At 39.0% G+C, this 13,489-nt stretch overlaps 1 protein-coding gene across 1 annotated transcript in view; it reads left to right on the top strand.

Annotated features, from left to right (window-relative positions):
• The window catches only part of LOC117984639 (ATP-binding cassette sub-family G member 1-like), a 44,571-nt gene that overhangs the window by 19,265 nt on the left and 11,817 nt on the right, over positions 1–13,489 (top strand). Inside the window, exons 3-5 of the mRNA XM_034971262.2 lie at positions 9,256–9,373; positions 10,613–10,805; positions 11,971–12,116. Of these exons, the coding sequence (XP_034827153.1) occupies positions 9,256–9,373; positions 10,613–10,805; positions 11,971–12,116 (457 nt within the window). The remainder of the gene's footprint in view (positions 1–9,255; positions 9,374–10,612; positions 10,806–11,970; positions 12,117–13,489) is intronic.

The raw sequence follows: 13,489 nt of genomic DNA, 5'->3' as shown, positions 1-13,489 counted from the left end.
TGATACGTACCATATAACAACTATTGTAGTACTTACTAGGTTTATTTGACTATTTTGTTTAATACTCACATAATATAAGCATAGACCACGCGCGCACACACACACACACGCACACACACACACACGCACACGCGCACACACACACAAATACACACATACATATATCTATCCATACACTTACTAACTCACACACGTTTGCTTGATATCGCTGATGAAAATATTGTTAAGGAAGAGTGTCTTCTGACACAGGAGTAGTTCGCCTACTCCTAAAAGAAGGCTCCAACCTCCTACAGCTACTGTAAACTCAAGTTATTTGAAATAAATTATTTGAATTATTGAATTCTCGACGGTTCAAACCCCGGCCGTTGCACTATTGTCGTACCTACTCCTAGCACAAGCCTGACGCTTAGTTGGAGAGGAAAGGGGAATATCAGTCATTTAACATGGCTAATATTCTTCAAAAAAAAACTGTATTAATTTCAACTCTCTACCTATTACGGTTCACGAGATACAGCCCGCTGGCAGGCGAGCGGACGGACGATTGGACGGACGGACTGAGAGCGGAGGCTTAGTAATAGAGTATTTCTACCTATTACGGTTCACGAGATACAGCCCGCTGGCAGGCGAGCGGACGGACGATTGGACGGACGGACGGAGAGCGGAGGCTTAGTAATAGAGTATTTCTACCTATTACGGTTCACGAGATACAGCCCGCTGGCGGGCGAGTGGACGGACGATTGGACGGACGGACGGAGAGCGGAGGCTTAGTAATAGAGTATTTCTACCTATTACGGTTCACGAGATACAGCCCGCTGGCAGGCGAGCGGACGGACGATTGGACGGACGGACGGAGAGCGGAGGCTTAGTAATAGAGTATTTCTACCTATTACGGTTCACGAGATACAGCCCGCTGGCAGGCGAGCGGACGGACGATTGGACGGACGGACGGAGAGCGGAGGCTTAGTAATAGAGTATTTCTACCTATTACGGTTCACGAGATACAGCCCGCTGGCAGGCGAGCGGACGGACGATTGGACGGACGGACGGAGAGCGGAGGCTTAGTAATAGAGTATTTCTACCTATTACGGTTCACGAGATACAGCCCGCTGACAGGCGGGCAGATGGACGGAAGGACGGACGGACGGAGAGCGGAGGGTTAGTAATAGAGTCTTTCTCCTATTACGGTTCACGAGATAAAGTCCGCTGGCAGGTGGAAGGACGGACGGACGCAGAGCGGAGGCTTAGTATAATAGAGTCCCGTTAGTACCTTCGTGTACGGAACCCTAAAAGCCAAAATTATGCAGTTTCGTTGTTAGTAATGACTAGCTGGTATAACTTTTGTAAGTTTTTATTACCTAACTTAATTAGTTACCTAAGTAGGTACTAGGTATTCTTATTTCGTGTAATAATTATAATATAATTAATGACGATTACGTACTTTAACAAGGAAAAAAAAGATTAAAATATTATTTTTAAGCTACAAAGAGCAAACAGGTCACCTGACTTATACTATAATTCTTAAACATAATAATATTAGAACTTCTATTGTCTCTGTAACTATATGAATATTACCTGCAGTACGAGGCAGAAAGTAATGTACATCGGCCTTTAGAATGACATTTCGGTTTTGTAGACCTTTGTCTCTGTCATTCACACCTATATGACGTTTTGTCGGTCTCAACGACAGAGACAACGCTCTACAAATCGGCTATATCCTTCTAAAGTTCGATGTAGGTACATTAGTTTCTGCCGCGTACTACTATACTAGGTTTTGTGATTTATTTTTATTAGTTCAGGTTTAGTAGGCAAGTACATTTTTTGAGAGCCAAGGCTACATTTTTCCTCTACTACGGATTACAATGTAGAGCCACATGAGTAGATATTATAGACCAGAGGGGAAGCTTCACACTAGCTCACGCACACCACGACGTGCCACGAACGCTCCGTTCGCCCAGTTTGGCGGCAAACGGAGCGTCCGTGACACGTTGTGGTGTGCGTGAGCTGCGCTAGAGTGAGTGAACCTACAGCCAGCTGCTAGTATGAAGCTTCCCCTCTGGTCTATATTATCTACTCATGTGGTAGAGCTATTTAATATTCTAGTAACTAGGTAGGTGAGCTGCGCTTTACGACCGCCTAAGTTACCTAAGTACTAAATTCGCACGTCTTATCCAATTAATATGTATAGGTACCTAAGTGTTAAATTATAGCTTCAGTTTTACTGTTATTAGTGGTTAGGTTGCTAATTTATATGACTTCCGCCACTTATTAGATTCCCAAGTGTTACTGTCAATGTCACGAGTAGGTATTCATTATGAATGCGTCCGTTATAAACAAAAGATATCTACCAACTAATAATATAGTCCGTACAAAATTACTCCTCACGCGACATTTTTACTCTATGGGTCAACTGTCATGTCAAAAGTACGGTTCACCTTTAAAATAAGGCCTAAAATCGTACTTTTGACATAAAATTTGACACAAAAAGTTAAAACGGCGCGTTAGGAGTTACATTTTACGCGTTATAATAATTATTAATTGCAAAAAATAAGGATGGATACTGGCTGCCCACGGTGCGTGATTATGCGGATAATCACGCACGGTCGACGATCATGGACAGTCACGCACCTCGCACAATGCTCGGACGACGATAATATCGTGTCTGTGCTACCACGGACGATATACGGATACTCTTCCCATGGTGCGTCGGTGCGGGCTGGTCCGCGCCCGTTTGCAATATCACGCACCGTGGGAAGCCGGTATTACGTGTATAGCAACGGATATTTGTGCGTTTTAGCTCATTTTCTTACCAGAGGTTAAAAAGGGTTCAATGAACCAAGGCGTGAAAATGAAGCACGAAACTCACTATTAAAGAATTTAATAGTGAGTAATACACACATTCCTTGTTATGTATAAATGACAAGATATGGTCAAGCGAACCACATTTTTCTCGGTTTAGAAACCACATAAATCAGCGCCACCTCATATACTAATGAACGACCTGTTTGAAATCCAGACGTCACTGAGGTTGCATCGGTGCATAAGCACCAATGAGTCGGTGCCATTTTGTTTGTTCAATAACCCTGTCCATACGAAGTAATCTATATATACAAAATTCAAAGTCCTGAATGTCTGACTGACTGACATATATATCAACGCACAGCCTAAACCGCTGGTCCTAGAGACATAAAATTTGGAGGGTCTATTCTTTGTCTCTCTCTCTCCGGTCGTTCCTTTATTGCTGAAGATCGTGGTCCTGGCAAACTGCCCTCGAATGGCTTATCTGTTTCCATCGGCTTCTGTCGGTGGCCATTTTTACAATGTGATTAAATCCACACCTGCTGGACTCCTTTAGCTGGTCGGACCACCTAGTTGGTGAGCGGAGTCTCGGTCTTTTGCCCTCAGTGTTGGCCGTCACTATGAGCTTTTCTAAGCTGTCGTCCCCCCGCCGTATGATGTGGCCGAAATATGAGAGCAATCGTTGGTAACATTCATGATGCGACAACATTAGTTAGGTATCTAACTATGTATGTACAACGAGCTTTATTATTCGCAATTTTTGTACGTCATTCAACTGAGTTACTAATCAGGACACGTTGTTCAACGCATATTTTTCTATGTGAGCCTTATGTAAAAAACCGGTCAAGTGCGAGTCGGACTCGCACCTTTTTTCTCCGGAGATGCGGAACCCTAGAAACAAAACGAAAAGTAATTTTATGATGACTCAATTAAAAAAAATTGTAATGACTGCTTTGTTTATCAATTTTTTTAAAATCTACATAATATACTCTATCATGTTAGAATATTATAATATCTTGTAGTATGTTCCACTCATCTACATTTATAAAAGGAAAAGGTGACTGACTGACTAACTGACTGACTGACTGACTGACTGACTGATCTATCAACGCACAGCTCAAACTACTGGACGGATCACGCTGAAATTCGGCATGCAGATAGCTATTATAACGTAGGCGTCCGCTAAGAAAGGATTTTTTCAAAATTCAACCCCTGAAGTCTGTCAGTTTTGAAGTGTCTATAAAGAAGTTTTGTGGTTAATATTTTTGCAATTAGCAGTAAAACATCTTTTATTAAGCGCATATTATGTTAAAATCTCATAGTTAAAGATCAACCCTGGGTGTAAAATAGGGGTTTAAAATTTGGGTAGTCCACGCGGACGAAGTCGCGGGCATAAGCTAGTACAAACTATACAAAGTGGTATTATATTCATTAGTGGTTCATAAGTCTTCTAATCGGAGTTCGGGGGTTCGATCCCGGGCACGCACCTGTAACTTTTCGGATTTATGTGCGTTTTAAGTAATTAAATATCACTTGGAAAACATCGTGAGGAAACCTGCATGCCTGAGAGTTCTCCATTATGTTCTCAAAGGTGTGTGTGAAGTCTACCAATCCGCACATGGCCAGCGTGTTAGACTATGGCCAAACCCCTTCTACTATCTGAGAGGAGACCCGTTCTCTGTAGTGAGCCGGCGATGGGTTGATCATGAAGATGATGATGATGATGATGATGATGATTACATTCAAAGCTAACCAGCGTCTTTATGTATTACGCGATGCAAGAAATGCATACACATTGACTTATACAATATATTGTATAAGTCAATGTATATGATATATGTATATAATACTTCGTAAGGACAGGGCCATTGATCAAGCAAAATGGCACCGATTCATTGGTCTAAAATGTTTATTTAGCACCAATGCAACCTCAGTGACGTCTGGATCTCAAACGGATTGTTTATTAGTATCTAAGAGGTGGCGCTGATTTATTTGGTTCCAAAACCGTGAAAAATTTTGTTCGCTTGGGCATATTATTTTGACATTTATATCGATGTGCATACACGATCTACAGTGTAAAGTGAAAGAGTAAACTACATACCTGTTTAGTGAAAGCCTCTTTTCGTGTTGGAGAAAGGAAAATGTAACTTGGCTGTAATACGTTCAATCGCAATAACGGTCAACTCTATATGATATGAAAACACAAATCATTAATCAAATATCATTTTATTGGTTATTATCATACACAACAAACATAAACGCTATGGCTGATGGTCAAAATTTGCATACTTGTGCGTAGATTATGCTTAGTCAGTCGTTGAACCATGTGGCACCAAGGAGTAAATTTTACGCCGAGAGTAGAGTCGCATTATTTTACTTCCTCCTTACTCTATGTTTATTAATACGAAATGTAGCTACTGCAGACTTACAACTTGGAATAAAGTTAAAACCGCTGTAGTTTATGTTTATTAATAAGAGTGTATGTGATTGACAGCACTTGAAGACGCCCGCGACATCATCTGCGTGGATTTAGATTCTTGAAAACTTCGTGGAAACCCCTTGATTTTCCTGGATAAAAAATTGCCTATGTACATTCCCGGGATGTAAGGATGGTCCATCAAAAGCTAGCAGACAGACAGACATACTTTCGTATACAATATTGCTTAGTATGTGGATTATAGACGTAAATTGCCTGTCCATTATCACACGCGTCATAGTCGTTTATCGCATATACATATTATAACCCTATACTTAATTATGATATTTACATATTAGATTTAATAAATAATTAATCATTAGGTATGGATAAAATATTAATTTAAGGAAAATAATATGTCTGTCTTACGGCTTTATACAAGGAAAATAAAAAATAACACTTATGTAAAATAAATATTAAAGTTATAGGCTATAAGAAGAAACTTATAGATATAAATCCTGTACGCATCTGCCACCTAGTGATAGAAACATTATGATACATCACATTGATTAATTGAATTACATAAGTGACTGCTATCTACTTTTATCTACTAAGATTAAGTCATTTTGAGCTATACAGGAAGTAGGTAATTGTGCTTTCGTAATATTAAGCTGGCATTTTTTTGTAAACATGGAGTGTTACATAAACGCACTCTAAGAACTTCTCTCTTTTTTGTTTGGAAAATATTTGAGTAGGTACTTGTAATAGTAGCTGTGATAGCCTTGTGGTGAAGACGTCCGCCTCCTAATCGGAGGTCGGGGGTTCGATCCCGGGCACACACCTCTAACTTTTCGGAGCTATGTGCGTTTTAAGTAATTAAATATCAGAAGGAAAACATCGTGAGGCAACCTACATGCCTGAGAGTTCTCCATAATGGTATCAAAGGTTTGTGAAGTTTGCCAATCCGCACTTAGCCAGCGTGGTTGACTATAGTCAAAACCCTTTTCATTTGAGAGGAGACTCATGTTCTGTAGTGAGCCGGTCGTACGTTGATCATGATGACTGTAATGTTTTCTGTATTCACTGTCATAGTGATAAAAAAACGGGCAAGTGCGAGTCAGGCTCGCGCAACGAGGGTTCCGTACTACAGTCGTATTTTTTCGACATTTTGCACGATAACTCAAACTATGATGCAAAAAATATCTCGCTCGAGAATTGCGAAAATAGGGGTAGAATTGCCAAAAATCCTAAACCACGTAACTCCTTTGAGTTACGCGTTTTTTTCGGACGCGTTTTAATATTTCATGGAAATTGATATTTGGGCTTTCCCAAATACCAATTTCCATGAAAATAACTTGAAGAATCTTTCATACAAAAAAAAATCCAACCCTAGCGGATAAGCTGGGTGTAGATAGATCAGTTAGTCAGTCAGGATAAATCTTTTTAAAATATGTATAGAAGATTAGAATGGGTTTTAACGATAACGTCACAACAAAACATAACTTTACCATGATTAATGATTTTCAAACTGTCAATCACATTAGGGTCGTTTCGCTCAAACAAATAGAGGTCGTGGGTAAAAAGGTTAAAACCACAGCAAATAAGATGTAGGCATACTGAACAATAATGTATTGTTTTTCTGTAGGTACACAATTTTACAGTTATAACCAGTTTGCGTAAGCGGTAATACTTAATAGCCTAGTGGTTAAAACTTCGGCTTCTATTTGGGGGTTCGATCCCGGACTTCTAACTTTTCGGAATACGGTATTTGACAACTAGTCAAATCAGTTAGGCACTTTTATCAAACGTCAAAACACGCACTTAGTATGCGATATTCTATGAAATAATGGAATGTGACATCACATCACAATAACGTACTTTGAATCGATAATTTAAAGTGGTTCTTATGGTTCAGCCCGATCCGTCCAGTAGTTTGAGCTGTGCGTTGATAGCTCTCAATATAAACCTGAAAATAAATATTCACATGAGCACGTCATAGAGCTATCAGTCGTTTTTCTGTCTCTCTGTCTGTCTAGTCTCTGCATCGTCTTTCTTATTATTGAGAGTCGTGACCCCCTTTTCATTCATCACATAATGGCAAGGATTTCATTGGGACCGAACAATAAGTGCGGTGGGCTCCCGATCCTTCCGCTAACCAATTGAAAGAGTATAGACATGTACTATTTCGACATAGGTTAAAACACAGACATATTATTAATTTTAACTAGGTACTAAAAATAACTGATACGGTGTCATAACCAAGACACGGATTAGACTAAATTCGCATTTCCGAATCAAGTTCCCTCCGTGTATTAACTTGGAGACTTTAATCAATGTCTTACCCAGCAAAATCAACTAATGTATGCGCTCTCAGCAAGTACACATCCTTCAAGCAGAGAAGCAGGAAAATAGATTATAATACCAACTAAAAATGCGTTTTTGTGGACGTTTGCGACCTTAAAGAACAACGAAACGCGTTCAAGCATACCTGTAAATTACGAAACCATGTATGTGCCTGTTTCAAGCCGGAAAGGCAATTACCATTAGAAGAACCGGTACTTAGGTTTTTATTTAGCCATTAGACTTCTAGATTCAGAGTTCTGCATTCCGCGTTCTCTGTAATCTCCTTACTGATAGGTACTAGGTAGGTACTTCTTGAATTTCTCGTATCACTATACAAATAAAGTCACAAAATCGACGAGCAAGCATTGCTGACTCGTAACTATTAAAAATGATGTTGATATGTTGAACAGTTTTTTTTACATATTTAAAGCGAAAGATATAAAAATAAGAATAATAGCCAGTAACCCTGCAGCAGCAAGGCTCAGCAGTTGGAAATGGGTATTTCAATTCACATAATATTGCACACTGCACTTAACTACCGGTAGGCGGTCTTCACTCTAGCTTATACTGATTCGCTAACTCAGTGTCTAACACTGAATGACAGCCACTGAGCTCATTTAACATTTATTTTTAATCCATTGAAGGTTTTCTACAAAAAAATATTTTAATATAACTCAGTGGAGCAGCTGTGTAGAACCAACCAATTTCAAATGATCGCAGTGGTTACCATTCAGTGAGACACTCAGTTAGACCACGTCTGCCCCATCCACCGTCGCGCAGCCCATCGCGTCGGTTCTGCGACAGACAGAATATATGACCCAAAAGAACTGTTTACTATATATATAACTAGCTGATCCCCGCGGCTTCGCCCGCGTAGATTTAGGTTTTTAAAGATCCCGTATAGCCTATGTCACTCAGGAATAATGTAGCTTTCTACTGGTGAAAGAATTTTTAAAATCGGTTCAGTAGTTCTAAAGATTACCCCCTACAAACAAATTTAACGACATCGGGCCGTGCAGCAGAAATCGTAATATTTTAATTTCGCCATAACTTCAAAACCAAACGTCCAATTTTAATCATTCAAAGACCAAATATTATCTCCATAAACTGTTCTTAGTGATGAAATCATTTATTTTGATAAGGATTAATAGCATGAGTAAAATAAACGCGTTTAAATGTAGTCCAAAAAAAATTCAAGATTTTTAAATAAAAAAATGGTTGCTGTGCCTCACTCGACATAGATGGGTATAGTGTGTCGCGGACTTTTTTGTAGATATTTATAAGATCTACAATTAATTAGAACATTTTATGGTTCTATCTTTTATAGTTTAGGCAGCGTACGCAAAATAAGTAACTTTTCTGGTTGATTTTTTACACCTTGTGTCCGAAAAACCCAAATATCTTACGGAACCCTATTTTTTCCAAAATAAAATATAGCCTATGTTACTCGTGGATAATGTAGCTTTCGAATGGTGAAAGAATTTTTAAAATCGGTCCAGTAGTTTTTGAGCCTATTCAGTACAAACAAACAAACAAACAAACAAACAAACAAACAAACAAACAAACAAACAAAGTTTTCCTCTTTATAATATTAGTGTAGATGTAGATGCACCGCACGGGCCAGTAACTAGATACCCTAATTAAAAGTAATAATATGTAAATACCTATATCGGTATAAATTAAAGTTATTTTTGTTACAGATAAGAAAAAAATATTAAAAGGCGTAAACGGATGCTTCAAACCGGGGCAGCTGACGGCCATCATGGGCCCGTCGGGCGCCGGCAAAACTACTTTGTTGAACATCCTGGCCGGTTACTCGTAAGTACACCTAACGTTCCTTTTAGACGTGCCACAGCCAATACCATGCCACAGCGACAAACATGTCGAGGGCACGAACGCTAAGTAGACGGTCGCCGTCGACTGAGTTGCCGGGCGACTAGTCGGCCGTGCGTAATGGGTATAAATATTATCAAGACTATTGGCAAGGTATTTCGTAACTCTTGTAGGTATCAAAATTTTCCCACTTGTAAAAATTTTTGTCGCTTCATTTGTATTTTACTAGTTTAATTTTTTTGTATTTTTCTAGTTTTTTTTAAAATGCAAGTCTTATGTAAAAAAATAATCAAAAAAGAAATCTCAAAATAAATTTAAAATTTCTTTGCCAATGGTCTAAGCATTAAAAAGAATAGTAGGTAGTACCTTTCAGACGTATGACAATTTGCTCGGCTGTTGTCAATATCGACAATTTACTTTCGTAAAACTAAATCAATGCTGTCGCTGTACAAATGCAACTACACTGCAACCACACGTTAGCGTGGCAGCGCGACAGGTTAACAATTTTTGCCGCTGTTGATTTGCTTGTGATGTGGCCTGTCTAAATATACCCTAATACCTGCATTCAAATAATATCCACTGTTAGCACGCATGAGAGAACTTTCCGTTTATATTGTTCATACGCATCAAATATAAGTTATTTTTATTTCAATTACCTTACTAGTTTACCTAGAATACGATATCTATAAATTATAATACATATCTATTTATTACCCTTACTGAATTTAAATAATTAAAGTAAAGTAATTATTGTGGTTATCTATCTAATTTATCACATACAATCTTTTGTATGAAAAGCTCTGGAGGAGCGCGTAGGTTTACATCTCTTAATTGATAGTCTTCTTCTATTTAAATTCAAAGTCATGACTGACATATCAACGCACAGCCTAAACCGCTGATCCTAGAGACATTAAATTTTTAGGGTGTGTTCTTTGTAAAGAGTAGGTATCCATTAAGACAGGATTTTTCGAAACTCCATCCTTAAGTGAGCTAAATGGGGAATGGAAGTTTGTATGAAAGTCCGTCATTTTTTTAAGTTATTTGCATGAAAATTGGTTTTTGGGTTTTGGTCGCAAATGAAGAAATACGTATTTCAGGATTTTTGGAAGTCCAACTTGATTTTCTAAAGAAACCCGAGCGAAGCTGGGGCAGGTCAGCTAGTTATTAATAAGAGTAGATACCCTCTTAGGAAGGTAACTAACCAATAATTATATTTATCACCAGAACCAAGGGTGCAAAAGGTGAGATTACTGTGAACGGAGTGTGCACATGTGCCTCTCAGTCGACCGGCCGCGGCGGCGCGAGATACATCCGCCAGAATGATGACCTCCGTGTACACCTAACCGTCTATGAATCGATGTCTCTTGCTGCTGCTCTTAAATTGGCCGATTTCACCTTCCAGGAACGCAAAGAGAAAGTATGACAAATTCTTAGCTATAGTGAAAGTTTGGGTATTACTTTATTCCAGCGGTTATTAGGATTGCGTCATTTATGTAACATTTTGGACCAAAAAAAACCGGATTTGATCTGGTTCACTATTAAGTCATCATAACCATAAGTCATAACACATATCGGGTTCCACTTAGTAATAAATCTTAAATCTACATATATAAAAGGAAAAGGTGATTGATTGACTGGTCAAACTACTGGACGGATCGGGCTGAAATTTGGTATGCTGATATCTATTATGACGAAGGCGTCCGCTAAGAAAGGATTTTTTAAAATTCAACCCCTAAGGAGGTGAAATAGGGATTTGTGTAGTCCACGCGGACGAGGTCGCGAGCATAAGCTAGTAATAGGTATAATCGATGGAGGTTGTCATTGTCGAAGAATGGACTGCTTTTACTTGGGTAGAAGAAAGTAGAAGGTTTAAAAAATAACTAGCTTTTTCCCACAACTTCGACTACGTAAATTTAAGTTTTTATCTATATATTGGGGGTTATTTAAGGAGGTCTGTGTTCGATCCCAGGCACGCAGGCAGGAACTTTTCGGATTTACGTGCGTTTTAAGCAATAAAATATAACTTGCTTTAACGGTGAAGGAAAACATCGTGAGGAAACCTGCATACCAGAGAGATCTTCAAAATGTTCTCAAAGGTGTGAATTGTGGTCTAATCTTTTTCATTTTGAGAGGAGACCTGCGCTCAGTAGTGGGCTGTCGATGGGTTGACGATGATGATGATCGGTGGGAGTTTATTGTTAGAGAGAAACTCCGCGCCCAGACCCAACTGTTTGAGTTATGTGTGACGTGCTACGTTAAAAATGTCCATCGATTTCTTTTTTGACATTAAGATTAAACGTTTTAGGGTTCCGTACCCGATGGGTGCAACGAAACCCTATTATTTAGACTCTACTGTCCGTCCGTCCGTCTGTCTATCTTATGAATCGTAATATGTAGAGAGCTGAAATTTCCATAGAACGTGTATTTCTCGTATTTCTATTGCCGCAACAAACAATAAATATTTCAAAATGGCCAACATTAAAATATAAAAAAAATTAGAAAGTGTTATTTCGTGTACGATGGTACGGAACCATTCGTGAGCAAGTCTGACTCGCACTTGACCGATTTTTATATTTTTGTAGGTGTTCGAAATGCTCGCACTGCTAGGTCTAAGTGGCACGTCACGCACAGTGTGTAGAGATTTATCTGGGGGCCAGAAAAGAAGACTCGCTGTTGCTCTGGAGCTGTTATCAGATCCATCATTACTGTTCCTCGATGAACCCACCACGTAAGTGTCTATCCATACTTAATTTTAGTAGTAGTAGCGAAAGTGTGTCTGTCTGTCTGCTAGTTTTTCACGGCCCATCCGTTAAACCGATTTCAATGAAATTTTGTACAGAGTTAGCTTGCATCCCGAGAAAGGACATAGGCTACTTTCAAATCAAAGAGTTCCAACGGGATTTTAAAAATCTAAATCTATGCGGACGAAGTCACGGGCTAGTATTGTCTCAGAATACATAATTAAGGTAGGTACCTATTGTATATTTAAAACCAAACCCCATATTATTGAACCAGTGGTAAGAAGATGCATTTGACGATTCAAAAGTACTTGTAAAAGTTTAATTGAATAATAAATATTTTATTTATTTATTTAAATCTCTACAGAGAAGTTTGTATGGAAAGCGTTGGGGAACGCGCTAGAGTTAAGCCAAAACCTTTATGATACTTTTAACCAACTCTATTGCATTTCGGCTATTATAGTGTGAAATTGTTTCATGGGATCATAATGAGAATTACCAGTACGACGTTCGAAAGTGCTTTACGCAGGTTTTACGCCCTGGTTTCCTACTTATTCTTGGCCGTTATATCTGGATAGCGGTACTCTAACGGCTCTAATGGCTGCTCACTGCTGGTAAGGTAACACAAGAAAGAGCGACGTTGTTTGGCAACGACGCGTAACGCTGTCCATAACTACTCTCATAATCCCTTAAAAATGCTCTATCGGAACGCGACCCACACTAAATAACCACGCATCTTGTTCCAAATCAAAGAGTTCCTACGGAATTTTTTGAAAATTTAAATCAGCGTGGACTGAGTTGCAACTTTTTATTCAGGAAACAAAAATTATTTACCTACACAGCAACGAATGAGAACGACGATCCTACAGAAGTATGAACGGGTTTGCAACGATCATCGCCTTTCACATACAATGTACAACGTTTCATGTGTAAAAGAAATAACAAACATGTAACATAAATATAATAATCACGCTTCAGATTTTATAAATTTTGTGAGAAGCAGGCTTTACTAGAATTACTACGCGGCAGTCCATGATATACAAGGGGCCAAAAGCTTAATTAATACCTATGCTATAATCCGCTGAAACTGACTATTCTGTATGGTGCAATATGCAGCAAGCGATATGCACCTCCCGTCCTCCCACTGCTAAACACGCAGGAACAGCCAGCCACCAAGCAAGCAATACGCAGCGCCACACAAATCCCCCAAAAGGTTAAAACACACTCGACGCATATCGAGTCAAATCTAGGTACCTATGCACTATACAGATTTGTCTGGTTCAGCGGATTATTGTAGATTAAGCTTTTCGTTCCTTGTCTACAGATTTTTTTAAAGTTGATTTGAATGATAAGAAAGCTTGAG

The sequence above is a fragment of the Maniola hyperantus genome, chromosome 8 (assembly GCF_902806685.2).
Source record: "Maniola hyperantus chromosome 8, iAphHyp1.2, whole genome shotgun sequence".
Lineage (NCBI taxonomy): Eukaryota > Metazoa > Arthropoda > Insecta > Lepidoptera > Nymphalidae > Maniola > Maniola hyperantus.
The sequence above is the reverse complement of the archived record's forward strand: the minus strand, read 5'-3'. Positions and strand labels throughout refer to the sequence as shown.